The following is a 20,408-nucleotide window of genomic DNA, read 5'->3' on the forward strand; positions in this document are numbered from 1 at the left end:
GCAGGTAGACAAAGAGAATCCTAATGATTTTGTTAGAAAAGCTACTTGAATTACCTTTAAAAAATATTAGCTAATGGTACTGTTCTAATGGAAAAAAACTTTATGTAACTCTTCTAAGCATCAGCATCTTTATAATGTTAATGTATTTCATATACTGGGAACAGTGAATGAGCAGCTCCAGACTGGGCTTTCTCCCAAATGTTCTCTGGGAGTACTCTGTACCTCCTCTTTCAGTGTTTGTAGCACTTATCAAGGTAAGATTGCAGGGATAGGTATGAACAAACAGAGGACCAATTTAAAGGAGCCGTGCCATCTCCATGCTAGGTGAAGAGGATCTTAAGGAAAATGTTTCCCTGTTTTGTTTTGTTTTTTCTTTTCAGAGAATATTCAGTTCAGTAATTAGCATTTCTTTTTCAACTTTTCCCATCTACATAAATGAGAATGAAACATTGGAGCCAGTGTTGAAAAAGTTAAATTCTGCAAATGAAATAGTAGTAAATTTGTAAAGCTATATGTAGAGTGGACAATATTCAGAGAGCCAGCAAGTGGCAGATTTTATCCGGGTAAAGTTGTATGCATAATTTTTCATGGATATTCAATGGGATTTACAGAATAAGTCATCCACTGAATATACATGAGTAACTTTACCTAGATAAAGTTAGGTCAACTGTCATGCATCTTTAGCCAGAGAATACTCAATATGTGCACTCATCGGCTAAAGTTTAGCTCCGCCCCTGGAATGCCTCTATTAATGCCCCTTTTTCCGCATATACTTTTTGTGCTCGCAATGAGTTTTTTTGCTCACAAAATTTATGCAGTTGACTGGGCAAAGATATTAAAATCTTGTTTTTTGTGCAGGTAACTTTAGTTACCCACACAAAGCCTTTGAATATTGACCTCACACCATTCAATAATATTTTATAATATAAACTGGAAGAAAAAGCAACCATAATTAAAAAATAAAAAAATCCTGATAGCTATTGTAGGAGGACAGAAATGCCAACCTAATTCATTTTTCTTGAATTTTATTTTATAGTGGGAATAAACTATATACAATTTTAATTGCTTTTAGTGTTTTTATTTCAGAATTCAATACTGCACACAGGAAGTGGTTGTTTTTCGTGAAGATCTGGTGAATAAAATGTGCAGAAATTGTGTTCGGTTTCCAAGTAGCAATTTGGATATCCCTAACCATGTAAGTAAAAAGTATGTTGCTTTGCTCATTGAATACTCAAATAACTTTTGAGTTTGAGCATGCTGCCCCAGTCAATCTGGTTTCTTCTTATTTCATATTTTTAAATATGCTGGTGTAAGCCCTCTCACCTACCCCCAGCAAGGGTTACTTTCCCAGCTCTTGGGAGCCCTGGACCACTCAACCAGAATGGAGGAAAGGTTTCTATGGGTCCTGTGGAATGGGAGCAGGACCTCCTGCAAGACCAAACTGGACAAAAGTTTCCTTCCAAAAATAAAACAGTCCACACAGAGGTTGGTGTTCCAAACAGAAAAAAAGTTTACTTTGAAAAATAACCAATTTAACAGTGTAAAACAGTCACAGCAAAAAAAAAAAAAAAAAAAATTCCAGTCAGAAAAAATACAGTACAATATTAATCTAATTTATTTTTTTAAAATTCAGATCTTATAATTCATAAGAATTTTCTCCAGGCTCTGTGTAGTTCACAGAGAGATTAGTCTTTCTAGTTTTTTCTCACATTATTCATACTCACAGATGACCCACAAGAATCCTCCCCTTGTTCTGATAGACAGGTGCTCCAGGTCTCACTTCTGAAAATATCCCCAGAAAGGGCTCTCTTCCCTGGCAAGGGCACGCCATAGGTCTGGAGAGGGAGGCCAGGAACACTTCTGGTTATTCCTTCCTTTCTCCCATCTTCTTTCACTTACCGTATTTTCCGGCGTATAAGACGAGTTTTTAACCCCCTGAAAATCTTCTCAAAAGTCGGGGGTCGTCTTATATGCCGGGTGTCGTCTTATAGGGCGTATAATTAATTTATAAGCCCTCCCTGTCTCCAAGACTATCAGAGTGGTAGCGCATCCCTCTGGCCCGCCTTTGTATCCTATTACCGGCAAAGTTATTAGATTCCTTTTTCAGAATGACAGGTCATATCTTTTGGCAATAAAATAAATTAGATAATCCTTTTCCCTACCTTCCATCACAAAGTTCTTTCAGTACATATAGAAATGCCCCCCCCCCCCCCGCCCTCCCCTTATTTGTTTCTTCGAAAGGTCTTGTAGCAGCAGGTAGAGAACGTTTCGGGGAGGGGGAGGCACGTCCTGCCCCCACCCCTCCCCCATGGCCCAGACACTCACCTGATATTCCACTCCCCACCCTCCCGTTCTTCCTTCCTTTTGACTCCATTCCAGCCCTTCCCTCGCGCTCTCCATCCGCCTTCCCTCTAGGCACGTCAGCGTGTATTTTCCAGTTCTCCCTCTCTCCGATTGGTGGGAAGCGCGGTTGGGCCCGGGCAGGCGGCCCTGGGATTGGCGGCGGCGGGCGGGGCGCTGGAAAGTAGTTGGGGTTGCGCTCTGTCAGTAACACATGCCTGGGTAGAGCTGCGGCGGACGCAGCAGCGGCAGTGGTAGAGGCGGCGAGGGCCTCCGGTCTGGGCTGTGAACTCCGGCCGTCGCCTTTTCCTCGGAGCGCGCGCACTCTCTCCCTCCCGCCATTGCCTTTTCCCCGGGTTATCTGCGGAGGCCCGGGCGGAGACTATAAAGCGAAGTCACAGCGGCGGCAGCAGCCGGAGCTCCAGCAGCAAAGTTCACTGCGATTTGCGGTTGCGGGCGCCTTCCTGCCTCTCAGATCTCACACATGCGCATCTGCGCCGCTTCACTGCAGTCCTCAGGAGCGAGATCTGAGAGGCAGAGGAGGAGGTACCGGTAATAGGATACAAGGGTGGGCCAGAGGGATGCGTTACCGCTCTGATAGTCTTGGAGACAGGGAGGGCTGGGCAAGCAGGGAGAGCTGACCAATCCAAGCAGGATTTGTATACAACAACCAGCCAATCGCCGGTAAGGTACATCACTTGCCGTGATTGGCTGGTTGTTGTATACTGGGTACCACAATTTGTATGTGCGTTGGAAGAAGGGTAGTCTTATACAGCGAATATATCCCAAACTCTATATTTTAACTGGAAAAGTTGGGGGCCGTCTTATACACCCAGTCGTCTTATACGGTAATTGTTTCTCAATGCAGTAAACGCTAGTTCTTCATTAGTTGGAACTCACAACCAACTCCCTTTTTGTCAGTGCTCGTGAGAACACTTATCTTCAAACTTCCAATTCCAAACTCTGCAAGACCTTGTGTGAGGCATATTTTATAGTGCTCTGTATGTACCATCCCCCTTGTGGGGAAGAATTTCCCTGTCACTCCAGTAAATTACATATACACCCCTTGAACTTTATATGAACTTCCTTTGCTAGAAAATCCCCAGTGTTGAGATTGAGAACCTCCATGACAGTTCTAAACTCTTAGTGAATCAACTACTGCTGTAAGATTCTCCATTTTAAGACACAGACTCACACTAGTTCACGTCTAGTGACCAAGCAGGGGCCATGATTGTATTAGAAGAACTCCTCCTCACATTCCATTACCATTGGCATTATTGTCTTTAAAGCCTTTCTGAAATTGTAAAGCAAGTCTTCTAAGGAAATAATTCTCATGTTTTAAAAGTATAGGTATATTGAGGGATGGGGAGACTGAGTAGGGGGATGTGTTGTGGAATGGGGCAGTACATTGGAAATGGGGAGGAGTAGCAAAAGTGAAGATAGAAAACCAGTGTTATAGGCAAAAATAGCATGCATTACTCCCCCCCCCCCCCCCCCCCCCCTTTGGCTTTAATTGGATAAATGGGAAAAGAAACAACATAACACACAACTATTTTTTTTTCCATGTGCTGCCCTACTAATTTCTGTCATTACTTAATTGTTATGGAATTGATCCTTAATGAAGATCATCAGTTGTATGTGTGTGGTACAAGGCTTAAATTGTAAGAGACAACATTATAACCTTATGATTTACATTTAACACAGATGTTTGGAGCTTCCCCATGTATACATGAGGGATGGTGAGACTTTCTTCAGAAGACCTTTGGAAAGAAAATGCTACATTGTTTTCAGCAAAATCAGTTTAATATGATTTCTAATTTAGGCTGAGTTATTAGTCCAGGGTATTTCTAACCCTTTAGGCAGTATCCCTAGCTGCTTGTGATTGTGAGACGACTGCAAGAAAACCACATAATTAGCTTGATGCTGCATAATTTACAATCTGCCACAGAATCCATGTTTCTGAAAACTTTCACACCTCTTAAATCTTTTTTGAAGAAAGCTGCAGGATGCCTGCCTGCCTGCCTTCAGTCTCTGCTCCAGCCCCTCCCCTCACATATAGCCTGCTGGGAACCACCACCTTCTGTTACCACACACACCTACACACCTTCCGTCTGTCCTGAAGTGAACCATGGGTTGGTGGTGGGGGAGAAATGAAGTTGGTATACAGAAAAAGCAGTCAGAATGGTTGATCCCTCAAAGATCTTTTAAATTCTTATCAAACTAAAGATGTTGATATAATTCCTGGATGAAGTGAAGAATTTCACTTTTATACAAAGGTTCTTGCATTTGCATATGTGGCCGATTATGCAACATTTACAAAATCCTGTGTGTGTTTTGGAAGTCTGCAAGTGCTTGTGTTCCATTGCTAGCAGATAGGGCACTAATTTCAGTTCATAGAAGCCTTGTTGACTGACACTAATGTGGACAAGTATCAACTTTTGCTAACTCAATCCCTTTTTGATCTGTTACCATGTGTTCAATATATATGCATATATCTTTCTGTGTATTTAACAACATGACAAACTATTGAGGGTATTTTTAGCATACAGAAACTCATACTTGAAAAGATGACAAGGACTTTCTTAAGAAAACATAAAAAGAGTGATTGCATTATTTCAATTCAAAGTAAGTGTGTCATTTCTCAGTTAAAAGCTTGTAGTTTATGTCTTGAAACCAGGGTCTCTGCCTATAGGCTAAAGCTCAGGCCTTGATTAGGAAGGTAAAGAATAGCTCAATTAAAACTGCTCTTGTGCCTTCAGAAGGGTTTTATGTAGAGTATTTTTGTGGGGTAATAGCATTTTACTTCCTTACAGGGATAGGCAACTCCGGTAATTGAGTGCCGCAAGGGTTGTCTGTATATCCACGGTGAATATGTATGAGATGTATTTGCATGCAATAGAGATGGCATATGTAAATGAATATTAGGTATGGATTTCATGAAAATCCAACTGACTTGTGGCACTCGAGAACGGGAATTGCCTGCCTCAGTTCTGTGCTTTCATCCATTATAATGATATATGTTCTAAAATGAGAAAATTATAGAAGTAGTATGGAACAGTGATTTAAACAGAGATATTCAATGGGGTTTATCTGGATAACTTTTGAGTTAGCCAGACAAACCCTGAGGTTAGCCAGACAAACCCTGAGATTAGCGAGACAAACTCTCAGGTTTGAATATCTGGCCCATTTTATCTAGTAACAATGTTGCTGTCAAAGCAATGTTGGGACACCACTTGGAATGTGATGATCCCACTGGCCCCCAGCAGCCTAGAGGGGGTGATGGGTTGGGTATGAAGGTTCCGGGTCACCTAGAAGGTGGGAAGACAGGCTTTCAGAGGGGCTTGGAGATTATAGATTAATTCAGGAGGAGGGGAAAGATCCTCGGGCATAGGCCCAAAATGTCTTAAATCCTTTGGGGGACAGAGGAGGTTGGGAGGATGCTTTAACCCACATTATTTCTAATCCATTTAAGCTTGATTATCTGGGGACATGTACCTAGATAACTGTAAACCAACCGGCTATATTCAAACGTAGCCAGTCAGGTTTGAAAAATATCCAAGTAGATATACCCAGACTACCTGCTGAATATCCCAAATAAGTTATCCTTTAGATGCTTTTCTGAATATTGACCTCAAAGAGAATAATTTTCAAAGGCATTCTGCAAGTGAACAATGCTTTACCTGTGAAAGTGACCTGTTATAAAATTGCCTGCCCGATATGTGGGTAAACTTATACTTGTATAGCCTGTATACACATAAGTTTATCTGCAGTGAACAGGGGAGGGTTTTGCACTTATGCGCATACTTTTGCATTTTCAAAATTATGCATGTAAAGTTTTTTGCAAAATATCAAGCATACAAATTAGCAAGTATAATCATGTGTAGGTAGTTTTGGTGGGATTAGTTTCAAAGGGAAAGTAGGTGCATACTTTCCCTTTTGAAAATTGGTGCATGTGATTTAAAATTTTATGTGGGTTTTTATAAAATGATGCCCAAAATGTTTACTTTTTTTTTTTTTTATTATTATTTCTAGTTTGTAAAGACAATATTATCCCAAGGACATCTGACTCCTCTTCCACTTTTTGTCAGCCCTGTATACTGGGCATATGATTACGCCTTGAGAGTGTACCCTGTGCCAGATCTGATTGTTATTGCAGACAAATACGACCCGTTTACTGTCAACAACACTGACTGCCTTACCATCAATCCTGTAAGCATGGCTTATTGGGTTTTACTAGTGTAAGAATAGTAATGTTAATCATATGAGGCATTTTAACCTAGCAGAATATTGATTAGGTGGAAATTTTCTGTGTACATGTAGTCCCAATTTTTTGGCACATCTCTACAATATGCTTACAGAAACAAAACAGTTGTTAACACCATAGAATCAGGTATGGTGTATTGCAGGAGTGCACAGATTCCTACCAGGTTTCTTGGGAATTTGGAGAACAGTTGGGGAGGGAGCATATATCCTTTTGCACCACATACCAAATCATTACAAACAACTTTCAAAAGCTTACTTTCTACCTATGTGACAGTTTGAGTCAACTAAGTTGAAATACATTCTTAAGTAGATAATTCTATATGTTGCATTATTCTCAAAAAAATAACCACCTAAACTGCCTTACAAAATGATAAATATCACATGGGGATGTATTTCCAAATTATAACTTCTTGCGATTATTAATTTTATGTTATGAGTACATTTTAGACTAAATCTATAAGAAATGCTTGCTTGAAAGAATTATTTTAGATACTAGAATTGTCTAAGTAATTGGGGATGATATACAGCATTATAATCAAGTTCTTTGACATAAACATTTCTATATTTTTATGGCAGGGCTCATTTCCAAGAAGTGGATTTTCATTCAAGGTGTACTATCCTTCTAACAAAACAATAGAGGACAGGTAACTGTGTCCTAACATTTGCTTTTTTGACATACTCGTGGGGTGGGTCATTTATTTTATATACTGCCACATCAAACTTGTGCATTGTACAGCGTGTGTATGTATATGTGCATATACAGTGGTTTGCAACAATATTCGACACCCCCCCCCTAAAAAAATCAGCAGATTTGTGAGGATTACAAATGACACACAAATTGTTCCAGGCAGTATGTTTATTGCAGTCCATAAGCATTATCAAGCCTACCTGAACAACCTGGAGCAAATCTTCCAGGAAGAATGGGCAAAAATCACTCCCCAAACAGTGTACAAAGCTGGTAGAAGCTTACTCCAACAAACTAAAGGGATTGAAAATGTATGCAAGCATGTTTCAGTTTTTTAATTTTATTTTACAAAAAATACAGAGAAATGAATTGTATCTTTGAAAATGTAATTTAAGAGCTTATTGGTTTGCAATAAACATAATGTCTGCAACAATCTGTGTGTCATTTGTAATCCACACAAATCTGCTGACATTTTAGGTAGTCAAATAGTTTTGCAAGCCACAGTATGTGTGTAATATAATTAGTTACAATAACATAGCGACTGAGGAACAATTGAGTGGGTCAAGTTAGGGGAAAAAAGAAAGAGCATTTTAGCTGGCTGTTGGCTAAGATGTGGGTTTGTAAGGGTGTCTTGCTCAGAAGTGGTAATGGTGATCTGATGTTGGCAGTCTGGCAGTTGTGGATAGAAGTTGCTGAAGTGCTTTGCTGAATTTCAGGATAGTGGACCCAAAGAGTTATGCCTTTCAATGTTTTCTGAACCCTAGGTAATTCTTGATGGTTGTCATTTACTTTTGGGGTTCCATAGTTTTGATTAGGTTATAAGCACAACATTTATTTATTTAGAGGATTTTATATACCGATGAATGTTGGGAACATCTCATCAGTTTACAAGAAACAACGTGTATAAACTGCGCTTTACAGAGAAACTTGAACCAAAAATACAATAAAGAACGAGAACATAATATTTCAAACAGATTCCTCAATTAAATTACAAATGTGCATCAGTTTAACAAAAGGAGAGGGAAATATGATATAATATAGAGGGAGATATTTACAAAAGAAAGGCATGGTTAGATAATTAGATAAAGAGTTAAATTACAATAAGTAGTACGCGTGATGGAAATGCTATCAAGCAAAAGCTTGCTTGAAGAGGCAGGTTTTTAGATTGTGTTTAAATTTTTTTTGGACAGGGTTCCTGCCGTAGATAAGGGGGGAGTTTATTCCAAAGAGCAGGCCCAGCTAAAGATAGTGCCCGAGCTTTAGTGGAAGCAAGTTTGGATTGTCTGGGTGAGGGAGTAATGAGGGTAGCCCTATGTTGTTGCCTTATCGGTCTGCTTGAATTGTGAAAGCTGAGGTGATCGGAGAACCAGTGCATGTCTTGGTTGTGGAGGGCCTTATGGATCAGGGTGAGAGTTTTATAGGATATTCTTTATAGAAACATAGTGGTTAGTGTCAATGAGCATCTTTACTTATTATTCCAGGAAACTGTCCTTATGTACATCTCTACTTGATTTACAACTTGCACCGATTGTTTTGATTAGATTTCAGCTGAATCCATATCTCCTAATTTAAACATTTTTAGCACAAAGATTGGATTAACATAAAATTCCCATTTCAGGGTCAGTTTATTAGCCTAGAAATGAGCTAACCAAGCTATGGTAATATCAGTGCACAGAGGCTGGAATGTATTCAGGAAGTAATATACTCTAATTGTCCAGTGGGAAAATAGACTAACTTAACTTCTCTTAATAATTTTTTATATAAGTATTTTATTTATCTAATGAGCTTACAGCAATGTACGCTAAAAATCCACTTGGCAAACAGTCATTAACCTTATTGACTTGTTTAATTACAATATTGAAGCAAACTAAAAAGATAACTGCAATGATATGGTCAACACTGAAAAGGAAAGCCATGGCCTGGCCTTAGCAGGTAGTTTACAAAAATTACAATTCTTTGTCGCTCTCCATGATAGTAATAGAGTTAACATAGTAAATGAGAGCAGAGAGAGACCATCCAGCCAATCCAGTCTGCCCAGTTATTCCATCTGCACTGCTGTGGATACATCCCAGTTGCAAGCCACACAATGTGACACCTGTGAAATTTCTCCTTATCCAGGACTGTCTGAATTTTTCTTTATACTCCTTGGGTAGAAAAGCATAGAATATTTCCCTGTACGTACCCGGATCAGTCCAGACTCCTGGGTTTTGCCCCCCCCCCCCCCCCCTAGCAGATGGAGACAGATGTTTTCAAACAAAATTCCGCTTTATATAGGATGGTGCCATCTACAGTCCGGCAGTATTTCTCTGTCTCCAGCAGATGGTGGAGGTGCAAAACCTACAGTCTGTTCAGTGTATTTTTTTTCTTAGGACAGTTGGTCAGTGTTAGGTGATAGTTTATGATCTAACTTTAGTTAATTTGGCTGAAAAAAAAAAAAGGCAAAGAAAATTTTGAAGTTTAAATTTAGTAGCAGTATGGTCAGCCTCCCAGAGGGTCGGCAGGTCCTGAGAGGGCCATCCCCTGCTGGTCTTGAGGCAGCTGCAAACCAGGGTTGAGGAACCTATTATTCCACTTTGGCAGCTAGGGTGCGATACCGGGGACCCCGGCTCACTCCACCCTGACAGATCAGCACCCTGGACCACTGCAGGCAAGTTTAAAAAAAAAAAATCATAAACGAGGATTTCCTATTTACTTTCATTTTTAGTAGCGGATCAGCCCTCCCTCTCTTCCCGGTGTTTCGCCGCATTTTGGTATGGGGGGACTGTTTTTTTCATGGAATTTGTGGTCGTTGTCTTTCCTTTTCCTCTCTCGATGCCACGGGCTGCCTCATGCTGCGCGTGCAGCTCAGCCCGCACACGGCTCTCTCGTGAGGCACTCTGTGCAGAGTGTTTGCCAGGGGAGGGCTTCTCCGGTGCTTCAAAACCGAAAAATATTGCGTTTTTTCTGTAACAACTGAGGCGGTTCAGGCTGCTTTTGATCTTACAGATATTCAGGTCTGCTACTCAGGCAGCTATGGGGGAGGGGTGCTTACCACAACAGAGGTTCTCTGGGGAAAGAGAACCTGCACAGCCTGCTTCCCCTGCCATGGAGGACTGGCCTGAGGGGGTTTCTGACTCCTCTGTTTCTTCTTTTTCATCGGAGTTTATTGTATTCCTTCACAAGGCTTTCAAAGCAAGGAAGGCAGGGAAGCTGCACGATGGGAGAAAATTCACAGCTCTAGGGACTAAGTCCCATGCTAAGAAGCATGCTAGATCTCGTAGTGATGTGGGTCCAAACAAGCCTAAGCGTCCTCTCCACACTGGGGAACCTCAGTTGGATACTGATTCTTCTGGACAGGATACTGACCCAGGGGAGCCGGACTCTCAGCCCCAGAGCCCACAGGGAGTGGATGCGGATCCTGATCCACAGCAGGCGGAGAGAGGCTCGCAGGTTGCGGAGGGTGATGACCCTAAGGTGGTCCGTCTCTTTCGCAAAGAGGAGCTTGCACCTCTCATTCCGGCTATTCTGACTGAGGTGGACATTGACATTCCACCTGAGGAGTCCAAGTTGGGTAAGATGGATCCTGTGTTGTTGGGCCTGAGAGCTCCTGCCACCACTTTTCCCTTTCATTTCTTGGCTATGGACTTACTGTTCCGGGAATGGGATACCCCAGACCTCGGGATGAAGGTGAGTAAGGCCATTGATAAGCTATATCCTCTGCCAGAGGATGCTCTGGATATGCTGCAAGTGCCTAAGGTAGACACGGCGGTTTCCACTGTGACCAAGAAGACCACGATCCCAGTCACAGGGGCGACAGCGCTCAAGGACTTACAGGATAGGAAACTGGAAGCGCAGCTTAAGAGAATCTTTGAGGTCTCCGCCATGGGAGTTAGGGCGGCTATATGCAGCAACTTTGCAATGAGAGCGGGCCTCCGCTGGGCACATCAATTGCAAGCCAATGCAGATTTCTCGGAAGAGGAGGCTGCCCAGGCGGGCAGTCTGGAAGCTTCAGTGGCTTACTGTGCTGATGCCTTTCACGACCTCTTGCGGACATCGGCTAGATCCATGGTGTCAGCGGTCTCTGCCTGTAGGCTCTTGTTGTTAAGGAACTGGTTGGCGGATATGTCTTCTAAGGCACAACTAGTATCTCTGCCCTTCAAGGGTAAATTACTTTTTGGAAAGGTCTTGGAAAATATGATTCAATCCCTGGGCGATAATAAGGTCCATCGGTTGCTGGAGGTCAGACCTCTGTCTCGAGGTTCCTTCTCGTCCCAGGCCAGATTCAGAGGGACGCGATGGTATCGGCCAGCTAGAGCACCCAGCTCTTCCTTTCGTCTAGCGCCAACGAAGCATCAGTCCTGGTCCCAGCCCTTTCGAGGCCGAAGGTTCGGCAGAACTGGATCGGCTCAACCGACTACAGGGTCCAAGACTTCACAATGAAGGGACGCCGGTCAACTCCTCTGTGCCGGCAGTAGGGGGCCGGCTGTCCCTGTTCTTCAAGGAGTGGGCCAAGGTGACTACAGACCAGTGGGTGCTGACCGTGATAAGTCAAGGTTACGCTTTAGATTTTGCACGGTGCCCTCGGGACAGGTTTCTCGTTTCTCCCTGCGGTTATGCAACCAAGCGAACGGTGGTACAGGATACGTTACAGTGACTTCTACAGCTACAGGCCATCATACCAATTCCTCCGGAGACACAAAGAAAGGGTCGCTACTCCATTTACTTCGTGGTACCAAAGAAAGAGGGATCTTTTTGACCCATTCTGGACCTCAAAAGTGTAAACAAATGTCTCAAGGTGCCTCGCTTTTGCATGGAAACGCTTCGGTCGGTCATTGCCTGGATCAGGAAGGGAGAGTTTCTGGCATCAAGATCACCAGCGATTTCTTCGATTTTCCATTCTGGGCCAGCACTTTCAGTTTTGGGCTCTGCCCTTCAGTCTTGCCGCCGCACCCAGGACTTTCACCAAAGTAATGGTGGTGGTGGCGGCCCATCTTCGGAGGGAAGGACTTCTGGTGTATCCATATCTGGACAACTGGCTGATTCGAGCAAAATTGGAAACGCTGGCCAGGGAGGTGATTCACAGTGTACTCCAGCTTCTTCAGTCACTGGGCTGGGTGGTCAATCTCGCCAAGAGCAGACTCGTGCCCTCTCAGTCCTTGGAATATTTGGGAGCCCTCTTCGACACTCAGCAGGGGAGAGTTTTTCTTACCACAGAACACATTTCCAAATTACAAAGCCAGGTGAGAAGCTTGTTGCTCAAGAGTACTCCCAGAGTCCGGGATTACCTGCAGGTTCTCGGCTCCAAGACCTCAACGTTGGAGCTGGTCCCCTGGGCCTTTGCTCATATGCGGCCTTTGCAGTACGCATTACTTTCCCGTTGGAACCCAGTATCCGAACTGTTTCTTCTTCCTCTGCCACTTACGGATGCGGCGTGGTCCAGCCTCACGTGATGGCTGGTAACAGACAATCTGTCCCATGGAGTTCCTCTGGAGGTGCCTGACTGAACAGTAGTTACCACGGATGCCAGTCTCTCCGGCTGGGGAGCGGTGTGCCAGAGGAGAGCGGTACAAGGCTTGTGGTCTCCCGAGGAAGCTCAGTGGTCGATCAATCGTCTAGAGACTCGGGCAGCGCGATTAGCATTGCAAGCGTTCTCCCCTCTTCTCCAAGGGAGATCGGTCAGAATTCTGTCAGACAATGTGACCACGGTGGCATATATCAATCGCCAAGGAGGGACCAGGAGTCAGCCTGTGGCGGTGGAAGCTCGTCAGTTGATCAGCTGGGCAGAGCAGCACTTAGCATCGCAGTGTCTCACATAGCCAGTGTGGACAATGTGCAGGCAGATTTTCTCAACAGGCACCATCTCGATCCCAGGGAATGGGAATTGGCGGACGTAGCCTTTCAGAGCATATGCGACGCATGGGGCAGGCCCAGCATGGATTTCATGGCCATGTTTCGGAATGCAAAGACTCTGAGATTTTACACTTGTCGACGGGAGCGAAAGGGGTAGATGCCCTGGCCGTCTGACCTTCTGCTGTACATCTTCCCGCCTTGGCCGCTGATCGGCAGGGTGCTCCGAAGGATAGAGAGCCACCCAGCGCAAGTAATTTTAGTAGCACCGGAATGGCTGAGGTGCCCATAGTTTGCGGACCTTCTCAATCTAGCGGTGGCGGAACCGCTACAGTTTCCAGGAATTCCAGACCTGCTGCGACAAGAACCCGTTTGTTTGGAAGAAGTCAATCGCTTCTGTCTAGCGGCATGGGTTTTGAAAGGCATTGCCTAAGTCACAAAGGTTATTCTCCAGCGGTAGTAGCCACTCTCTTACGTTCACGTAAGACTTCCACCAACCTCGCGTATGTCAGAGTGTGGAAGGTTTTTGAATCCTGGTGTCTAGACCGGGAGGTTTCACCCAACCCGAGCTTCGGTGTCAGATATTCTGTGTTTTCTTCAAAGTGGTCTGTCCAAGGGCTTATCGTGCAGTTCTTTACAAGTACAGGTAGCAGCTCTGGGTTGCTTGCGGGGATCTGTTCAAGGTGTAGAGTTAGCGGCCCATCCAGATGTGGCTCGTTTTCTATGGGGAGCAAAGCACTTGCTTCCTCTGGTAAGGCATCCCTGTCCGTCTTGGAGTCTGAATTTAGTTCTTACAGCTCTGTGTTCGGCGTCCTTTGAGCCTTTGAAGAGGGCGATGTTGAAGGATCTTACCTTGAAGGTAATTTTTCTGGTCGCCATTACATCAGCTTGTAGAGTGTCGGAGCTGCAGGCTCTTTCCTGTAGGGAACCCTTCTTGAGGATTTCAGGTTCGGGAGTGTCCTTACGGACGGTGCCTTCTTTCCTGCCGAAGGTGATTTCGTCTTTTCATGTCAATCAATCGGTGGAGCACCCAGGCTTTGGGGAGTTAGACCGATCGGATCCCTTGTCTACAGACTTGCGGAAGCTGGATGTTCGCAGGGCATTGCTGAGGTATCTGGAGGTTACCAATGATTTTCAGGTGTCTGGCTATCTCTTTGTGCTATGGAATGGCCCCCGACAAGGACAAATGGCTTCCAAGACTACCATTGCTCGCTGGCCGAAAGAGGCTATCAGCTCGGCCTATTTGCTGTGGGGTAGGCCTCTCCCCGTGGGGCTTTGTGCTCACTCTACTTGATCACAAGCGGCATCCTGGGCAGAGTGCTATTCAGTTTCTCCGCAGTTGATTTTTAGGGGCGGCTACTTGGAAGTCCTTGCATACCTTTGCGAGGCATTACAGACTGGATGTGCAAGCTGCGGAGTCGAGAGGATTTGGAGAAGGTGTGCTGCGAGCGGGCCTCTCTGGATCCCATCCCAGGTAAGGAAGCTCTGGTACATCCCAGGAGTCTGGACTGATCCAGGTACGTACAGGGAAAGGAAAATTCGTTTCTTACGTGATAATTTTCGTTCCTGTAGAACCATGGATCAGTCCAGAGTCCTGCCCGAAAAGAATCATGGATGTGAGGGAGAGTCCGCTCAGCTCTTACTTTTTACTCAGTTGTCAGATCTGCAGAAATTTGATTTCAACGTCCTCAAGTGGTTCTACAGGTTCAGGTCTTTGAAGGGTTCAGTGAATCTGTTTCAATTTTTTTTCTCATTGAAGGGTTAGTGTACATAGTTATGGTGTTCTTTGTGAGCCATTCTGCTTTGATATTGCGTAATTCTTCCGTACTGTAGGTGGCATCATCCTATATAAGGCGGAGTTTTGTTTGAAAACATCTCTGTCTCAATCTGCTAGAGGGAGGGCAAAACCCAGAAGTCTGGACTGATCTGTGGTACTACAGGAACGAAAATTATCAGGTAAGAAACTAATTTTCCTTTAATGTTTAAACATTTATATCCTGCATCCTCCAAAGCTTGGGGCAGGTTACATTAGAACATACATAATAAATATATGATCAGACTGAAACAAAAATACTATAGCTGATTGCATCCAACAATGTCCAGGAAAGCATATAGGCTACTTCTTGTACATATCCCAGATCAGTCCAGACAAGTTGGTTTTGCATCCTTACCAGCAGATCGAGCAGAGAAAAACATTTCAGACACTGCTACAAAACCAAGAATGCCACCTGTAGTCCTTCAGTATTTCTCTGTCTCTAGCAGATGGTAGACATGTAAAACCTGCAGTCTGGAGTTTTGGGGGAAGGGAGGAAAAGAGATCAAGGGAAAGAAGAGTTTTGGTTCCTTTAAGGTGTTAGGTTCCTTCGTGGGCCATCTCTTAGGTAGAGCAGGGCGAGTGGGGAGTTGGATATCCCTAGCTGTCTTGGCCCCAAACTTTCAGAGGACTCGAAAGCCAGGGGTTCTGGTTCCTTCAGTCCCTCGGGGGTCCCCTCTTCTATTCCAGGCCCCAGGACATAAAGAAGTATACCCTTTCTTGCTTTGTTGCCTTTGAGGGTACTGCCTCTTTAAAAAAAAGAAAAAAAAAAGTTGAAGAGGCAGTGAAGGTCTTTAGTGCAACTGCACTTGTGTCCAGATGGCTTAGCTGGAACATGGGGGTGAATCTGGAGGTTGTGATCGCACACCTGGGATCCAGAAGAGCTCAGCAAGGCGTTGTGTTGGCGTGGCTCACATGTGGGAGCACAGAGGCAGCATGCTTCTGGCTGCAGAGTGCAGCAAATCCTGTCGAGTCTGCGGGGAGAGGTGTTCAGGCATGTTTGCCCCAAATGTGTATCCGGGGTTGGAGGAAGCTCTTCCGGGGCTGCAAGCAGGCATGTTATTCGTTCTTCAGGTGTTAGCAAGGAGGCCTTGAGAGAGACAGAAGCAGTGGAAGCCATCTGGTCTCCACTTGTTAGGAGGCGAATGAATTCAGGGGAGGCCAGAGAATCTCCACCCCCACTGTCACCTATGGTTCAGGGAGCTTCTGAGGACTGGGATAGTGAGGAGGAGCCGGCTGAGGAGATGATCACTTGATTTCCAGTGATTCTGAGAACTTTTCAGCTGACTTTGTCCTGCTCCTCCATGAGGCATATTTAGCCTCATGAAGGAAAGTGTCCGCATGCTCAGAAGGCTGCGCGTCCGGCTAAGGTGCGCAGGGTGGAGCCCTCAGAGAAGCCTAGCAGGCTTCTCTGTCATTTAGGCCTTGAATGTCCCTCTGTGATGAAGAGAGGTACTTCTCTGATTCGGACATTTTGGAGGATTCTCGGGGTGCTGGAGATGACCCTGGGGAGGATCCAAAGGCAGACAAGGCTCAGTTGGACCCAGAAGAAGTCAGAGTAGCAAAAGGGGATGACCCTAGATTTGTCTGCTTGTTCTGGAAAGAGGAGTTACATCCTCTCATCCTTCAGGTTCTGGACGAACTGAGAATCAAGATCACACTAGAGGAATCTGACAATGAAGGGTGGAACCTGGTTCTGGATTGGCTGCGAGGTCCCTGAAGACCTTTGCCTACAAAGGTGAAGAAGCTGGTGATCCGGGAGTAGGATACTCTAGAGGCCAGTCTTAAGGTGAGCAGGGCAATGGTGAAGCTATATCCCCTGCCTGAGAAGACACTGGAGCTCCTGAAGGTGGATGCTTTGGTTTCCACAGTGACCAAGACAACGACCATTCCTGTAGCAGGGTTGGCAGCATTGAAGGATGCTTAGGATCGGAAGGTGGAAATTCAGTTGAAGATAAAGTTCATAGTCTCAGCTTTGTGTCTTCGAGCAGCTATCTTATAGTAGCCTTACTCAGTGAGCCTGCTTGCACTGGGTGCAGAAGGTGCAGGAGAGGGAGTCTGGCTCTTCAGCCAATTCCAAGCAGGCAGACTGGTTGGAAGCAGGGGTAGCCCATGTGGCAGATGACTGTATGATTTGGTCTGGACTTCCGCCAGGAATATAGTCTCAGCAATGGCAGCTCGAAGGCTCCTGTGGTTACGTAATTGGTCGGCCAATGCGTGGTCGAAGTCTTAGCTGTATAATCTCCATTTCAAAGGGAGGCTGCTGTTTAGAGAAGACCTAGAGCAAATGATGAAGCATTTGGGGGAGGCAAAGGGAAACAAGTTGCCAGAGGATAAAAAGATCAGCAAGAAGACTTTCATGTCTTATTCTAGTTTTCAAAATGCAAGGAGATTCCATTCCAATAGAAATGCTTTGGTCTTGGTGCAAAGGCAAGGTTTGGGACGGCAGCAGCCCTTTCAAGGGACATGTAGACCCTCCTGCGATAATTCCGATCAAGGAGCCAGAGGAAGTAAGGCCTCGCAATTAGGCCAGACTGGTCCACTCCTCTGTGGAGGCCGTCAGGGGCAGATTGACCCTCTTTTATGAAGAATGGACCAAGATCATGATAGATCATTGGGGTCTAGAGGTAATAACAGACAGCTGCACTTTAAAATTTTCCTGCCCAATCAGAAAGGGATATAGAATGTACAATGGAATACTACACGTCAAATGAGAAGAGGTGCACGATATGTTGCAGTGCCTGTGGTGCCTAGAAGCTATAGTACCAGTTCCTCTAAGAACGGGGTCAGGGAAGATATTCAGTATACTTCGTGGTTCCGAAGAAGGAGGGCATTTTTTGGCCCATTCTGGATCTGCAATATTTATTGGTATCTAAAAATTTTTGATAATAGTTTTTAATTATTGGATATTCCATTCATCAGCTGTTTTGAAATAATCTGCTTCCAAGCCCCTCCTACCAAACCTACACGTCATACTACGACTAAAGACCGGGCGTTCTCGACAACATCCCCACAGACCTTAGACTGGAGCCCTGCCATCTAACATTCAGGAAAAAACTCAAGACTTGGCTATTCCATCAAGCCTTCCCATAACCCTCAGAAACATACAAATGGCCTTTAGCCATACCTCGCCAATCATGCTACCAGTACCTAATACTTTTAATCTCCTAATTCTCAATTGTTCTTCGTTAACCTCTGTACCCCTATCCTATTTTCCGGCTATTCTAGCCTCCAAGTTATTCAACCCTTGTTGATTGTAACTTTTTTGCTCCTTGTTGTTAAATGATTTATTAAAGTTATACCCCCTTGTTCTATGTAAACCGATCTGATATGGTTATGACCATGAAGGTCGGTATAGAAAAGAATTAAATAAATAAATAAATACAATGGTTTTCCTGCTATTGATTTTATATTTCTTCGTTTGTTTTATGAAGACTGGTAATGTTTCTTTTTCCTTTGTTACACTGCATATAGTCTCTCTGGCTTGTTGTGGTTTCCTGTTCAGTTTTTGTCTGCATGTTTCTAGTTATGCTTTATGGTCTCTTTATTCTTAGGTGAGGGTCTGCACATGGGACTGAAGTGAGGTATTCAGCTGGTGCGTATTTTCTGTGTAGGGCTCTATAGCAACCTGGCTTGTTCTGTTTTCCTAATAGGAGGTGTATTGGTGTCTTGAGGCCTGCTGTAATATTTTCAGTGTTGCCTTTTCTTAGGTAGGGTGGTTACTGTTTGAGTGTTGGAAATTGGTGTTGTTTTGGCATGGTATGTTTATTATTATGCATTCAAAGTAATACTGGGCCTTTATTTTATATTTCCACCATGAATTGTAATGAGTAGTGTCACGTATGTGAGTCTGTCAGGTGTGTCACTATGGGGAAAAAGGTTGAGAACCACTGCCCTAGTCCTTGTATTGTCTGAGAGAGTAAATAACCAATTTACATTAACCTGTTCAAGTGTTGCGTTCGTGCCTGTTCTCGCCCTCGCTCCACCCTCTCTACCTTTGTGGCGACTCCCTTCGGGTCTGACGGACAGATGCTGCCGCGGCTTCTCCTCACCACTTCTCCCTGGAATCCCCAGGCTGGCCTGACGCTGCCGGTCCGCCATGTTCCTGATGACATATAGGCGTGCATGCTCCAGAGTTTGTACCGGCAAGGGCGCGAACCTCGGGGACATCCCCCCCGTAGTGACGTCATCCGCTTCCAACTTAAAGGTCTTTGATTGCAACTACAAATCGAGTTAGCATGGGGTTTGATTGTGGGGATCATTCCAACCCGCTTCATCCTCCGCTGCTCTGCCTCCTCAACTTACCAAGGGGTAACCGCTCCTCGGGGGCCCCGCTCTCTTCTTTATTTCAGATTGCTAAAACAGGATCTAGTACTCACTCCTCGAGGGCCTACGTCCCTGAATGCTCAGAAGACTCCTTACTGCCTGGAAGTGATCGCAGACGTGAACACTGTGAGTTCTATTACAGACAGGGATCGGTACTCACTCCACGAGGGCCTATGTTCCTAATCTCCGAAGACTCCCTTCTGTCTAAGACGTTATCGCAGGTACAGAGATTGTGAGTTGTTATTGCAGATAGGAACCGGTACTCGCTCCACGAGGGCCTATGTTCCTAAAACCTTCCAAAGACTCTCTTCTATTCCAGAAGCCATCTCATACACAGATATTGTGAGTTCTTATTCCAGACTGCATATAGGAACCAGTACTCGCCTACGGCTCCTGTTCCTGAATATACTGAAGACTCTCTGTTGCATAGAAGCCATTACAGATATCTACAATTTTGAGTGTATCATCTACTACTGGTTATGTATCCTGCATACCCTGCCTACTCACTACCTATAGTCTCTCTCTACAGCTCAGCAACCCAGAGACTGCAATTCCAGTACCTGAGGGACTTCAGCCCTGCCGGGCACATCAGCTCACTACTGCCACCTCTGGTGGTTCAACTTCCTGTCTAATAAAGCACTATCTGTGTTTGTCTCCATACTCCAGCCTAGCCGGTGGTCCCTCTCAGGATATCCTCCTGGGAGCGCTGTCATCTGCCATCGGCCCAGGGATTCACTAATTTACATTAAGTGTTTATTCCTTACACTGCTGAGCGGTGTCATACAGACTGCCACTCTGTGGGAGCCAACCCACAACAGATCATTAACTCCACCTACAGAGTATTACAAATTGCTAGCTCCTCCCCTTGGGGGAGCAGAATTGAAGATCAAGTCCTTTCATGATTTTGTAGTCCTCCATCCATGTCCCCCCTCAGTCATCTTTTCTCCAAGCTGAATAGCCCTAAGTTCTTTAGCCTTTTCTCATAGGGGAGCCGTTCCATGCCTCTTATTTTGTTCACCTTTCCCTGCACTTTCACCAGTGCAACTATAACCTTTTTGAGATGTGGCGACCAGAATTGCACAACCTGGAGAGAGGGATCGAATTGGAGATTCCAGACTGGGTGGTAGTGACCATGGATGCCAGCCTCAAGGGTTG

At 44.7% G+C, this 20,408-nt stretch overlaps 1 protein-coding gene across 4 annotated transcripts in view; it reads left to right on the plus strand.

Annotated features, from left to right (window-relative positions):
- POLE2 (DNA polymerase epsilon 2, accessory subunit) overlaps nucleotides 1-20,408 on the plus strand; it is a 194,828-nt gene that overhangs the window by 169,117 nt on the left and 5,303 nt on the right. For all 4 annotated transcript variants that reach the window (XM_029598379.1, XM_029598377.1, XM_029598376.1 and 1 more), the window contains 3 exons: nucleotides 1,087-1,195; nucleotides 6,373-6,549; nucleotides 7,180-7,247. In XM_029598379.1, the coding sequence (XP_029454239.1) occupies nucleotides 1,087-1,195; nucleotides 6,373-6,549; nucleotides 7,180-7,247 (354 nt within the window). The remainder of the gene's footprint in view (nucleotides 1-1,086; nucleotides 1,196-6,372; nucleotides 6,550-7,179; nucleotides 7,248-20,408) is intronic.

This window comes from Rhinatrema bivittatum, chromosome 4 (assembly GCF_901001135.1).
Source record: "Rhinatrema bivittatum chromosome 4, aRhiBiv1.1, whole genome shotgun sequence".
NCBI lineage: Eukaryota > Metazoa > Chordata > Amphibia > Gymnophiona > Rhinatrematidae > Rhinatrema > Rhinatrema bivittatum.